We start from the raw sequence: 14,562 nt of genomic DNA on the forward strand, positions 1-14,562 counted from the left end.
AAATACAAGATAACAACTTACTGGTTACAATGGAGTCTGTTAATCATGGTTAATCCATAGAAGCAAACTGATAACTTAATAAGAGGACAAATAGGGAGCCCTCAAGCCTGTTCCACCATTCAATGAGATCATGGTTGATTTGTGACTTAGCTTCATATATCCATCTTGCCACATATCCCTTAATACCTTTGGTTAAACAAATTCCTATGGATTTCAGATTTATAATTAAGAATTGACCTAGCATCAGAAAAGAATTCCAAACGTCTCTACCTTTAGTGTGCAGAAGCTTTTCCTAATATTATTATTCCCAAAAAATCTGGCTTAATCTTTAGGCTAATGTATCCTAGCCCTTGACTCCCCAACCAGGAGAAATAGCTTCTCTTTCAAACTCATTAGTTCCTTTCAATATCTTGAAAAATCAAAATCATCCCTTCACATTCCAAAAGTCAGGGGATTGTTTAACCTCTCCTCATAGTTTTACACTTGGAATTCAGTTATTATTCTGTGAAATCTACTCCCTCCAAGACCAATTTTTCCTTTCTAAGGCGTGGCGGCCGGAACTGAACTAGTACTCCAGGTGCAGTCTAAACCTAAACAGGGGTTTGTACAGCTGGAGCATAACGTCTATCAAATACATCTAGAGGACTAGAATACAAAACGGCACCATGCCATTAGCCCTTTTGATTGCTTTTGTATTTGTGAATGACAAATTAAAGATGCATGTATACTGACCTCTCAAATTTCTTTGGACTTCCATTGTTCAGCTTTTCACCATTTAGAAAGTACCCTGATCTATCTGCTTTAGGTCTAATGTGGATTAACTTCACATTTCCTACACTGAAATCTATTTGCCACATTTTTGGTTATTCGTTTAATCTATTAATTGCTCTCTGTAATTTTATGATTCCATCTACTTTCTTACAATACCATCTATCTTTAGGGCAGCTTTTTCCAGTCGGCGAGCGGGGCGGGGCCTGTTTGCCGATGCGTAAAATGCGTCACCTAATTTAGATTTTTAGTTCGGCAGGTTAAAAAATTAATTAACCTAATTAATGGACCTGCCTGTCCAACCTTAAGGTTGGCAGGCAGACGAAGAGCCCAAGCGGCCCTCAGAAAAAACATGAAACCTCATCCACAGGTAGGATCAGTTTTCACGAGGGATTTAAAATATATGTAAAATTTTTCGATGAAAGTAATTGACACGTCACATGAGGGAATACGTCAGGAATATTTTTTGCTGCCTTTAATAACGTTTTCATGCTTGAGCCGATCTCCCTGAGGCAGCACTTTGCCTCAGCGAGACCTGTGTGCTCTTTCGCACGCAGCTCAGGGAATATCCCCACCCCCACCAATCCCCCACCAGCACAGGGAATGGTCAGTGCTTCCGAGTAGGTGTCACGCTGGATGGGCCTTAACTGGCCTGCCCACATAAAATGGCGGGAACCCGCCCGCCCACGCCCCCTCTCGCACAATCCCCCCGATGGGGGGGAAAATGCTGCCCTTGGATCCAACAAACTTGGATGTGTGGTTTTCTATCCCAACATCTAAATTTTTAATAATAGGTATGTTCAACAGCTGAGGCTCCAACACAGATCCCTGTGGGCACTACTGCTCACAGCCATTAGTGTACCAGGCCATTACCCCTGCCTGTCCCACTGTCTCCTGACTAAAGAGTGAAGCTTCAGCAATTTAAATAACAACTAGTTGGATCATTGTCTAACATGAGAGAAATTTATTCAACTTCTTGTTTTTTTTCCTTTGAACAGCAGTTATCTGTGTACATGCTCATTAATTGTGCTCCATGTTCTTGAGAAGTGATCAAAGTAATAAAAGTCAGGAGCGCTATACTGCAGGATGAAAAGAAATCTACAGTTAAATACCAGCAAATTCTCTCTCTCTCTGCACATAATCTAAGTACATTTCAAAGCAGACTTTAAAATTTAAATTCATGCATTTAAAGTGTAAGTTTTAATTCACTCTGTAACCAACTACTTGGTAGTGAGAGAGCATAGCCCAAAGGATCTCAAACTAGTAATTTTTTTTCCATCTAATGACATGCTCTTGATTTTGCTGTCAGCAGCAAATTGTTGACACTCACCATGACCTCGAAGAAAGCTGCCCACGGATATATAGGCATCAATTTTCCCTTTCCCGGCATTAGTTTGATTTCTAACTGATCGGCAACAATGATATCATCAAGCATGCTAACAAACCAGGAAGTAAAATTCACTTTTCAGGGCTACAGAGGCTGTTCAGCAGAGTTACGCCTCATTCAACAGGTTTATTTTTTCTTGGGGCTTTTCTGCAGCAATATTACAATGTAAAAGCAGATGTTCATGTCAGTTGAAGTTGAAGTTCATGTCAGTAGTTGAAGTTTGAGCTAATCCATGTGCTGGCAACTTCCATGTTTTAACCATATTTTAGGCACTAAGTTTCTCCAGAGTTCCTTATTGGATTTATTAATCATTATTTGATGTTTATGGCCCCTAGTTTTGGACTGCTCGACAAGTGAAAAACATTGTTGCTATATCTACCCTATCAAACCCATTCACAATTTTAAAGGCCTATGTTAGATTACCCCTCAGCCTTCTCTTTTCTAGATAAAACAGTCCCAGCTTGTTCAGCATTTCCTATAGTTATAACGTCTTAGGTCAGGTACCATCTTGTAAATATTTTTCCCATCTTCACTAGTGCAATATCCTTTCTGTAATATAGGGCAGGATTTTCGGGTTCTTGGGAAATGATCCGCTGCCAGTGATTGGCCCTCGACTGTGATTTCACACTGGCTGGCTAATTAACAGTCATCCAGCACGAAAGGCGCACGGAGAAGCTCAACGCTGCTGGGGTGGGGACGGGAGGAGTGCGAGCGCAAAAGTCTGTGCATGCGCAGGGGAGTGTGCACTGAAAGATCCCTGAAGAATTTTTAAAACAGAAATAAAGCTTTTAAGAATGTGCAAAACATGTCCCCACATAGGACTCACTCCCATGAACAAGGACGCAGTAAAAAATGCTGTCAAAACTTTTTTTTTTAAATTAATGTTGGAAACCTCATTCCACTCGTGGATGAGGTTTCCTAAAAAATCCAAAGGCCGCCTGGCCGATTCGCCCGCCCACGACAGTAAGGTTGGGTGGGCAGCAAAAAGTAGCTTTAAATTAATTGACTAATGGCCTTTAAAGGCCTCATGATTGTTGGTGGGCGCGTTGTCAACTCTTGCGTGTGGCTGCCGACTGAAATATCGTGTGAGTGCACGTTGACGTCAGGACGCTCGCCTGACATCATGGTGTGCTATTTTACATCCGATCGGTTCGGGTGCACGCCTGCCCGTGGGATGTAAAATCCTGCCCATAGACACCAAAACTGTTCACTGTGGTGTACAGTAGTCTATAACCAAGATTCTATAGAAACTTGACATAACCTTCTGCTTTTCAATTCTATTCCCCTAGAGATAAACCCCAGTGCTTTGTTTGCATTTTGTAGCCTTTTTAATTTGTATTACTTCTTTTAATGATATGTGAGGCTGTACCGCAAATCCTGTTGCTCTTGTATCCTTTTCAGACTCTAATTTTCCAAGGATTCCCTATTCCTCCTACCAAATATACCATCTCATGCTTCCTATATTGAAAAGAATTTTCCTTTTACATGCCCATTCTGAAAATTTATTAACGTCTTTGTGGGCAGAATTTTCTGCCTGTCGGGCGGAGCTGGAGTGGGTGCGGGCGGGCGTGGACCTGATTGGCGCCCGCGATCGGGTCCGCGTGGCCGTTTTATGCGGGCAGGCTAATTAAGGCCTGCCCAGCGTATTTGCCAACTCCTGTGGATAGCGGGAGTGTGTGGGTGGCGGCGGGTGTGCACGGAGCGCTGGGTCCAATGGCGACCCAGCAGCCTGATTAAAGAAGGCCTGACAGCCTCTTGTAAGCTGGTGACAATGGCCAATTCGAGGTCACACCACAGGGGGTCGGCTGAGCAGGCCAGGCTGGAGGGAAGGGCAGAGGAGCAGGGCAGGCTGCAGGGTCTACCACAGGAGCAGGGCAGGCTGCAGGGTAGGCCAGTGGGGAGCCAATGTGCCCTTCACTTTTCTGATGATTGCCTTGCTGCCCTCCTCAAGGAGGTGGCAGCATGGCGGGAGGTGTTGGTCCCTCAGGATGGAAGGAGGAGGCCCCCCCCACATGACCAAATGTGCCTGGGAGGAGGTGGTGGGCGTGGTGAGCTCCCATGATGTGGTGCGCCGCACCTGGATCCAGTGCTGTAAGCACTTCAATGATTTGTTGCGCTCTGGAAGGGTGAATACCATGTTGGAATTGGGCATTTAACCCAGCAGGTAGACTTAGTCTTTGAGGCCTCCCCCCCACCCCTATGAGTCTTACTGTCGAGACTGCATTGAATCATGTTGGGCATTTTTCCTATGCTGGGTGGGCAAGCAGATAGTGCCCATGCTTAGATCAGCCTGCACGATGTGTTGCTCTTCGTCGCACATGACTAGTCTGGGGGCAACCTGCAGGAGATGCAGCTGGGCACATACTCAGAACTCGAACACATGTCCTATTCAGAGTGATGAGGTGGTGGAAGGGAGCCTCAAGATGTTGTGGCCAAGAACCAACTGCTGCTGTTGATGCTGCACGTAGTAGCGCTTCCTTGCTATGGAGCAAAGACTGTGTATTTCCTAAAGTGACGTATGTAGCATGGGTCCAAGGTGGCCGATGCAGGGGTTGGGAGCAGGTGTACTATCTTTGTGTGAGTCATCAGCAGTAGTGGGGAGAGGAGGCACTGGAGGCCTGATATGGGCCACTGTGGTTGGGGTGCGGTGTGCGCGTGCGGAGTCCAAGTGCAAATAGCCGTAATGAATGGTCTTCCCTCTTTCTCAGGAGAAGAATGCTCATAATGTGTTGGAGTGTGCGAGGACTGGAAGCGGCCAGGCTCACCTCATGTTAAGCTGCTTTGGACAGGAGGCCCTGGACCTTGAGAGGTGCCTTGCGCCCAGGTCAACTGGTATTAGTGAGGCTGGGGTGGAACGGCCAGGTATTTGAGGCCAACAGTGAGATCCTCTATGTCCTCCCAAAATCCATAGCACTGATGATTGTTTAATTTGTTATTGTTGCAACATTGCTTGATCACAGGGTGATAGAGTCAGAGGTGTGGATCATAGTAAAAGATCCTTCGGCCCTTCGAGTCTACGCCAGTCAAACACGTTCCTAAGTCTTCTAAACCCATTTTCCAGCACTATGCCCAAGACCTTGTGGCATCGCAAGTGCACATCCAAATACTTATTACATGTTAGGAGGGTTTCTGCGTCTACCACCATTTCAGGCAGTGCGTACCCTATTCCTACCACCCTCTGTGTGCAAAAGTTGCTCATCACATCCCCTGTAAACCTCATGCCCCTTACTTTAAATCTATGCTACCTGGTTACTGATCCCACCGCCAAGGGGAAAAGTTCCTTTCTGCCGACACTATCTATGCCCCTCACAAGCTTATACACCTCAATCATGTCACCCCTCAATCTCCTCTGCTCCTGGGGAAATAACAGCAGTCTATGCTATCTCTCCTCCTAAGTCAAACTCTCCAGGCCGGCCAGCATCCTGGTCAACGACCTTTGCACTCTCTCCACTCTAATCATATCCCTCCCGTGAAGCGCATTTCAGAGCTGCACGGAGAACTATAACTGTGATCTAGGCAGGGTTTTCAGCACTTGGAACATGATCTCCCTGTTCCTATAATCTATGCCTCGACTAATAAAGGCAAGTATGGCATTTGCATTCTTAAACACTTGATGTACCTGTTCCACTACCTTAAGGGACCAGTCGACATGCACACCAAGGTCCCTCTTTACTTTCCATGGTCCTACCATTCATCGTGTATTCCCGTGCCTTATTTGTCATGCCCAAGTGCATGACCTCACACTTATCCACATTACATTCCATTTGGCATTCATTAGCCCATCTGACCAGCCTATCCATATCCACCTGTAATGTAAGGCTATCTTCCTCACTATTTGCCACCCCACCAATTTTCGTGTCCATTGGTTCTGGGAGGTTAAGCGCATAATGAGCCGGGGGAAAGGGATGAAGTGTGTTACTGTGTGTGCACTAACTGAGCCACAGTCCTTGTTGTTCATTTCAGCATCATCAGAGCATGGCCGGCAGGAGGAGATGCAGATGCCCCCTCTCACACCTGAGGGCCTTCAAGTGTCACCTGCGTCACACCATTTCTGTGAAGCAGGCACCAGCACAGATACTAGCACTTTGGTGGGCACTGGAACATTGGCTAGTGTTCTGGTGCACAGTGGAGAGGGCACTTCACATTCGCTGGAGGAGCTGGCACAGACAGAAAGTGCAGATGGCGCCAGCAGTCGGAGGACTGCAGGGGACCTGGCACATGCTCAGTCGGTGCACGATGATGTGCCTCTGGAATCGTCCACAACGCAGCAGCTGCAGGAAATGTGGCCGTATGTGTGGAAGCATCCGAGAGAGTAGCATGAGACTGTGCTTCGCTTGGGGTCTGTGATGGAGGAATCCACGTGGAGCATCAGTGATGCAATGAGCCTCATGGCAGAGCATCATGCTTCCTCCCATGGAGCGAGACTCTTGTGGAGAGGTGCCTCCAGGAGAACAATCAGGTCCTCCTGGGGTTACGCTCGGACCTGCAAGCCCTCACAGTGCCAATGGCCACAGCTGGTCAGTGCCAATGTGGGAGATGGTGTGGACCTCAAGCTTCCCAGCTCATTGCCCATCCATCCATGGTGAGCGGGGAGGTCCAAGGCTACCTCAAGTCAGCGCAGCCGCTGCCTGTCGTATCTGCGGGCTCCTCTCATGGTGCTCCAGATGATGGCACCAGCTGCTCCGCCCCTTTCTCAGTGACTGCTTCATCCAATGAGGCTCTGACAACTGAGGTGATGCCAGCTGTGGAACTGGCAGATCCCTCCCAGGCAGGCCCATCACAGGCTCCATGGGCCAGAGGATGACCGCCAAGGTCACTGAGGCCAACAGGACAGCAGAGTCAGCAGGCTGTCTCAGATGCCACTCTGAGCGATGGGGCAGCACCAAGACATAGCACCCAGAAACGTAAGCATAAGGCACATTAGGCACACCACATGTTTCTCACTGGTGCTTTTGTGTTGGCCCGAGATTAGGTCCTTATAATTTTCTATTGCTTGCTTAACATTTTGTTTTGGAATTGTGAGAACATCTGATGTTTAAAATAAAAATCAGACGTGTTACCATGGCTGAGGGTGGCTCCTTTGTTCTGCATATGTATGTTTAAGTGTCATGAGTGTTTATTTAGACATTCAAGTTTATGTCCAAAGCCCCCAGTTCCTGCTGATGACCTGGCAGATTTAGCACTTAGTTGCTGAGTATGGAAGAGCCAGGCAAGGCTGGTCCTGCTGATCCATTTGTGTGGAGCTAGCTGAAGGTTCGTTGGATTAAAGCCTCCCAGGTGTACCTGCCTCCTTGGTGTATCCCGGGTCAGTGTTTAGCCCCTAAGCATTCCCCTGTGCATGCTCATCCTCAGAATCAGTGCTGGATTCATCATGTGCAGCCGCTGACACTGCGTCAACGTCTTCATCGCCCACTGCGTCTCCACTTTCCAGCGCAAGATTATGTAGAGCGCAGCATGCAGCCACTAGCACCAACACACTATCTGGGGTTATTGGAGCGTGCCCCCGAGCGGTCCAGGCATTGGACGCGCATCTTGAGAAGACCAATGGTTCTCTCCACCACAGCCCTTGTGGTGACCGGGCTCCTATTGTAGCGCTGCTCAGCTTCTGTTCTTGGATGGCAGAGAGGCGTCAGGAGCCACCTTCCGAGGGGATAGCCCCTGTCACCCAGCAGCCAGCCATCAAGCCGAGCTGCAGCACTGAAGAGCCGAAGCACCTGGGAGCATCTGAGGATGTAGGTGCCGTGGGAGCTGCCTGGTTACCTTGCAGACTTGTAGAATCAGCATCCTGTGATCACACACTATCTGCACGTTCATGGAGTGGAAGCCCTTCCTGTTGACGAAGGCACCGGGGTCATCTGCTGGCGTCTTGATGGCCACATGTGGGCAGCCTATTACACCCCGGATGTGGGGGAAGCCAGCAATGGCCGCGAAGCCTCTGGTTCACTGTGCCTGACTTGCCTGGTCGCAGCGGAAGTGGATGAAGGTCAATGCCCGTCTGAACAGAGCATCTGTGACCTGCTTGACACAAATGTGGACAGCTGATTGGGAGATACTGCAAAGATCACCCACTGAGCCCTGGAAGGAACCAGAGGCATCGAAGTTGAAGGCAACTGTGAGCTTCAGAGCCGCTGGCATGGGGTGTCCACGCACACAATAGGGGAGATCATCTGACAGATGTAGTTGACTGTCTCGACAGTCGGAGCCTCCTTCGATACTGCACCTTAGTCATATTGAGGTGGCTGCTTCATCGCCTGTATACCCTGGCAGCAGGATAGTTGAGTCTTCTGCAGCCCCTTCCACCTTGGACTACCTCTTGGTCCTGTGCCTCTTGTGCCTGCGCCTGTACTCTCAAAGGTGGCTCCCCTGGAGTCTGCATGTGCACTCCTGGCCCGCTCCTCATTCTAGACCTCCCTTCTTCCTCAGAGGAGCTGCCTCCAGTAGATATGTCAGAACCCATACCCAGGCTATGGGGAGGCCTCTGGAAAGCTGCAGGCCTGCTAAAGATTACTGACTGCAGAGTGCTGACCTGAAGGTTCAAAATACACAGAAAGCTGCTGGAATTTGTTCTGAACTGCTGCAGATCACACAGGCAAGCTTAAAATACTTTCTCCAACAAATACTCCAGAAAGCAGATTGATAACCCCACTGAGCCCTCTTATCCCGCCTGTGGAAGAGGTTCATAAGTCTCGTGCCCGCTTGCCCATTGCGCCTGTGCGCCGACCCAAAGATCGCACAGGCGCCTAAAAATCGCCGTTGATTGATGAATTAAGGGCCTTAACTAGCCCATTAATTAATGGGGGGCACGCGGCGAACTTCATCGCGCACCTGCCCAGCGAAATATTGCGATGGCGCGCAGTGACATTGGGACGTTCGCCCAATGTCACCGCGTGCCATTTTACGTGTGGGGCCCATCCCCAGCACGTCAAACTGAAAATTCTGCCCTGTGTGTTTTGTCACAAACATGCTCAGTATTAAGCATAATCCCCATCTGACAAAAATAAATTCTTACCAGCGCCATCATTTGTGTTTTCCCAGCCTCTTGATTTTTCCACAGCCAGTTTCCACTTAGAAAAACGTTGGTTGCTCTCTGGAGATTTGAAATGATACTCATTAAGTCATTTGAATATTATTTTGTAAATTATTACCTATTGACACTTCCTTTAGGAATGCCCCCAAGCAATTATGGAATGAATAAAGTGATCTTTCATTGACCTAATGGACTTCTCATCAGCTAGGTAGGTAGCTATGTAATATACATTCAATACACTGCCCTCTTGAGCTCTGGCAGGTAATCAATGATCACCACTTCTCTTCATAATGTTTATTCACTTGATAACAACACCTGCCACCCTAAAAGCTTTTTGTGCATGAGTGCATTAACTTAATTGACTGGAACTTGGAGATTGAAGCGCTCCTTCTTGTAGATGCGTGAAAAAGCACTAGCCCCGACTCTCCCACCTCCCCCTGCCCGCACAGGTAGCACAGAGCGCTACGGCTTGCATATTACACTGGGTGGGCCTTAATTGACCTGCCCATGTAAAATGCTGGCACGGAGCTGATCGCGGGTGGCGATTGGCTCTGTGACTGCCCCCGCCCGTTCCCGCTGAGCCTGCCCACCACCTGAAAAATTCAGGCCATAGTTTTTGTACTTTTAACTCTTGATATCACCGAATCAGGAAACCTACAAATCATTTAAAACTGCATTAACAAAATATCTATTATTTTATATAAATATGTGCATGATGGTAAACATTTAAAGAAGTATTGTCTTCATCGATAAAAAGTTAAATTGATTTGAGTATGGATACAACACAATAACTAGAAGAGTAAATTCAAACAAAACTTTGCGAGTACTTTTATCTTTTATAGTATTTGTATCATAACAAAAAAAATCCCAAGAAACTTCACAAATGAAAGTTGGCTGGGAAAGGAATGCCTTTCTATGGAAGCAGAGATTAGTAGGGGAATAACCAAAATCTGACTAAAAAGATGTGTTTTGAGAATACTTTAAAAGGCTAATGGACATGCTGAGGAGGTTGGGGTAGAGTGGAGCAGGGTACAGGAAACAACTTAATGGCTCAAACTATCACTCGAAACATTATATGCCTATGCTCCAATAAACAACCTCTTCTGTCAATTAATGAGTAGTACTTTTAAACCACTGTTTAAGTTGTATATGCGTATTATAAATTATATATTTTGTACACTGCTTGGCCATTAAAGGAGTTAAAATATTAAACCATTATGCTGGGTAGCTGGTAAATCTGGAAAGGGTATGTAATAAGTAAGGTTTAGGAATCTCTGCTGCACAAAATAAATTAGCTAAACAGGATTGACTCATTTATCACATTCTCAGAATAGGTCATGGAAACCCATTCTTATCTGCTTTTTAACCATTACACCAAACCTTTCTTTTTATTACACCAAATATTATACACCATCTTAAACTGAATGAGATGATCATTTCTTAGACCTTAAAACTTTGTAAGCTTTTGGAATATACTGGGATACAATTTTAAATTTTATTTCACCACAGAGCTAAACATTTAAAGATTACATGTAAAGTCTTCCTTTTTTACCAAATGGAAGCAGCCTGCATATGCCAATAAGCAGCAACCCAGGAAACTGGTCATCAGTGTATTATAAGTTCTAAAGGTGTTCATTATTATAAGTTTCTTGCTTATTTTCTTTGGTATGTGGAGAATGCCAAAATATTTGTTGCATTTTAAGGAGCGACAATCGGATTATAACAGTACTTTTTTTTAAACAAGTGAAGGAACATAATTTAACACGTTGGGCAGGATTTTCAGGTCAGTGGGCCCGGGAGCAGCCGAGGAACGTACTATTGCCTGCATTCGTTCCCCGGATTGCAATTTCATACTGACTGGCCAATTAACGGCAAGCCAGTGTGAAATGCATGCTGAAAGGCTCAGCGCTGCTGGGGTGGGGGCTGGAGGAGGGCAAGCACCAAAGTCAGCGTGGAATGAAAGCTCCATGAAGGCAGAGAGCTGCCTCAGGGAGCTGAAGAGTTTAAATTCAGTAAAAACAGATTTAAAAATCCAGAAAAAATGCCCACGCAAATGAGTCACCTAAATATATGGATGCTGAAACTTGTGTCCAAATATTTTAATCTTCTTTTAAAATGAATCTTGGAAACCTCATCCCACCCTTGAAGTTTCCTGAAAAATGCAAAGGCCGCCTGGCTAATTCACCCACCAGCCAGCCGTAATGTTGGGCGGGCAGCAAAAAATCTCAGTTAATTGCGCTGTTAATGGGCTTAATAGCCCTCTTAATTGTTGGCGGGCGCGCTGCCAACTCTCCTGAATGCCCACCGACCGAAATATCATGCGAGTGTGCGATGGCGTTGGGGCACTCATCCGACGTCATCGCGCGCAATTTTACCTCGAACATGTCGGGCACGCCGAGCGAAAAATTCTGGCCATTGAGCACTTTCAGAAAAGTGTTTCAGGCCAAACATTTTCTTACCAGCAGGGTCTATTTGTGGTTCAAACTTCTCCCATGCTACTGCTGAGAGATTATTAGGAGACAGATTCCATACTCCAACACCATCTGCAGCACCAGCTGCCATAGCAGCACCTAGAGCAGTCGTTTCCGCCATAGCTGGTTTTACTGAAAGAAAACAAAACACCAAATGTTGTACTTGCTCAGTGTATTTAGATTATCACTATATTATTTGTAAATGTAGGTGCAATGACAAAAATTGCTACACTTTCTATCAGCCCTAAGTGCAGAATATTTTAGTATATCAATAATTCAAATACTTCTTGTCCCTTTTCTTTCAAAATTCAGTACCTGCAGAAGTTATTCAGTGTGCTTTAGGTATGAATTTGGCACAGTTAAGTCGTGGACCCTCTATCACCACATCCATATGGAGAGCATGAGATCTGCTAGGTAGGAGGTTAGCAAGTCATGTTAGCTTTTCCATCTCTTTAAAGGAAAGTACCACAATACCCCAAGCTCTAACTATCAGGTAGTGAAATCTCATTACAGTGAACTAACTTGTGTCAATTCCCATTCACCCATCAACCCCATGCTTGTTGGCCTTCAGTGGCTCCCCATTAAACAACAGCCCAGATCTTCCAGTCAACAGTGGAGCAGAAGCACACAATGCTGACCCTTTTTACAATTACACACTCATGTTCTTATGGTTGCTATGAAAGTATAATAATTTTCATATTATTATTCTGGTTTATTGTAAAGTAGGTTGACGAGTGTAAGTGTAGGTGGTTTTGTTTGTGTGATTTAATTACATTTGGAGTCAGATAAACTGCAAGTTTGAAATTATCAAAAGAAGTGAGGTGTAGAAATGTATTTTGAAATGCTAATGAATAAACATGGATGAGGGTCTTAGCATGTAAGGTGTGAAAGGAATTTACATTTTTAGATAAGTGAAGAGTTGTTTGGGTTTCAAAGGAATGGTAGGATGTTTACAACTAGCCGGATAAGCAAGGACAAGCAGTGTGTTTATTTTTCCCAAAGTTTACTGACAATATTGGCAGCATGAAAAATTTTTAAATTAGGCAAAGTACCAAAAACATAAGGAACAATGGAATTTAGATATTAGAGAGATAAACATATATAAAGGAGAGTGAAAGGCTATTTCGGGGGGGGGGGCGGCTATGTTGGTGAGATCTAGCAGGCTCATGTGAAACAGCTTTGGAGAAGTCTCCAGCCATGTTTGTAAAAGGCTGCTGTGTCCAATAACTAAAGGTGGAGAAAGCCTCTTGGAATTCCACTGTCAAGTGAGTACTGTGGTGACTTGTTGGCTTGCTTTTTAAATCTAAAATCTATTTTGGACTGTTGCCTTAAAAGGGGTTTGTAATTGGAAGTCAGGTTTATTAAGAATTTTAGGATTTATTATAGTGGTAATTGTAATCTTATGTATGTGCTTGAAATCCTTTAATTGGTTAATAAATGTTTTAATTTAATTTTTTTAAATCTCTATAGTTCTTGTTGGACTCATTATTTCTGAATTCAGTGCACACATCATCTCGTTAAAAAGTACAAATTGCAAAACCGTTGTAATAGTGTGGCCATGTTTCCCTTGTGGATTTGGTCTGTCTGACACAGATCATCTACCATGTCATTAGAACAGTGCAGTCTTTGTACCTTTCTGCCTGGGTCCAGCTTGAATCCACTGACAAGCAGACTGAAGAGGCATTATGGTGAAGTGCAAATGAAGCAAAGCAATGCCCCCCATCTCATCTGAACTGAAGACATGCCCTTAATGTCTTGTTGTGGTTGGTTGAGCAATGTCAGAGGCTACGGGTAGGCGGTTGAGCATTGTCAGGGGTACGGGTTGGTGTGTGAGGTTTGTGGGGGGGCAGTGCAGGTTAGCGGGTGAGATTTGTTGGGTGGAAGGCTGGGGAATGCAGGTGCAGATAGGTGTTTGGGCATCGTTGGGGTTGCAGAATCACCTGGTGCTGCACTCCTGGCTTTATGCTGACGAGGAACAACTCTAAATAAATCAATGTATGAACCAGGGTAAGAATAGAGTAAGTCGCCTATGTCTGTGTGGTTACGGCCAACTCATTTCACTGTCCTAGGGAATTGCGGAGCAGTCCAGGCAGTGTTAACCAACAAATGGAAGTTTAAAGTTCTCATGTAAGTACTGCACATATGCGCACATTGGGACTTCCTCAGTGTCCTGATTTGCATTGGCAGCTTACATTGAGTCATTCGCTGCTCATGCTGTCAGAAGATTCTCTCGATTTTATTGTCTTGATTTTAAAATTCTCACCCTTGTTTTAAAATCCCTCCATGCCCTCTCCTTTCCCTAACTATATAATCTCTTCCAGTCCTACAACCGTCTGAGATCTCTGCAATATTCTAATTCTGGCCTCTTGAGCAACCTTGATTTTAACTGATCCATCATTGGTCAGCCTTCAGCTGCCTAATTCTCCCTGCTTTTCAACTCCTCACAAAATGCTCCCTAAAACCTCTCTCTTTGACCAAACTTTTAGTCATCTGCCCTAGTATCTTCTCAAATGGCTTGGTGTCAATTTTTGTTTTGATAATGCTCTTGTGAAACACCTTTGCACATCTTATTCCATTTAAATACAAATTATTATTGTTGTCTAAACCATATCAAATTATTAGGAATATAGCAGTAGTTGGGACCATTACATCCACAAGCAGTATCAAAATTTGAGCACAGTCCTAAAAGTAACTCAGCAGATGATGTGCTGAAGAACAAAGCAACTATCTCTCACACTTTATATGTACAACTTCCAAAAGGATTTGCAACACAGCATGATTAATGGCCTCATAGTGGGCAACATTTAATCAGGATGGGCTGGACCAGTGATACTTCTGGCAGAATAGATCATTAAAAATTCCAGAGTATCGGATGCAGAAAAGGCATGGAAATGAGGAGAAACACTGGG

At 45.2% G+C, this 14,562-nt stretch overlaps 1 protein-coding gene across 4 annotated transcripts in view; it reads right to left on the minus strand.

Annotated features, from left to right (window-relative positions):
• Positions 1-14,562, minus strand: part of gk (glycerol kinase) — a 114,057-nt gene that overhangs the window by 6,118 nt on the left and 93,377 nt on the right. For 3 of the 4 annotated variants that reach the window (XR_005945761.1, XM_041210593.1, XM_041210592.1), the window contains exons 17-18: positions 11,642-11,785; positions 9,165-9,242 (exon numbers count right to left, since the gene is read on the minus strand). Coding sequence is in view for 3 of the 4 variants with exons in the window: in XM_041210593.1 (XP_041066527.1) it covers positions 9,165-9,242; positions 11,642-11,785 (222 nt within the window). In the remaining variant the exon portion in view is untranslated. Of the gene's footprint in view, positions 1-1,714; positions 1,848-9,164; positions 9,243-11,641; positions 11,786-14,562 lie in introns of those variants that run through there. The other variant, XM_041210594.1, reaches the window with a different exon arrangement.

This window comes from Carcharodon carcharias, chromosome 18, assembly GCF_017639515.1.
Source record: "Carcharodon carcharias isolate sCarCar2 chromosome 18, sCarCar2.pri, whole genome shotgun sequence".
In the NCBI taxonomy this organism is placed as follows: domain Eukaryota; kingdom Metazoa; phylum Chordata; class Chondrichthyes; order Lamniformes; family Lamnidae; genus Carcharodon; species Carcharodon carcharias.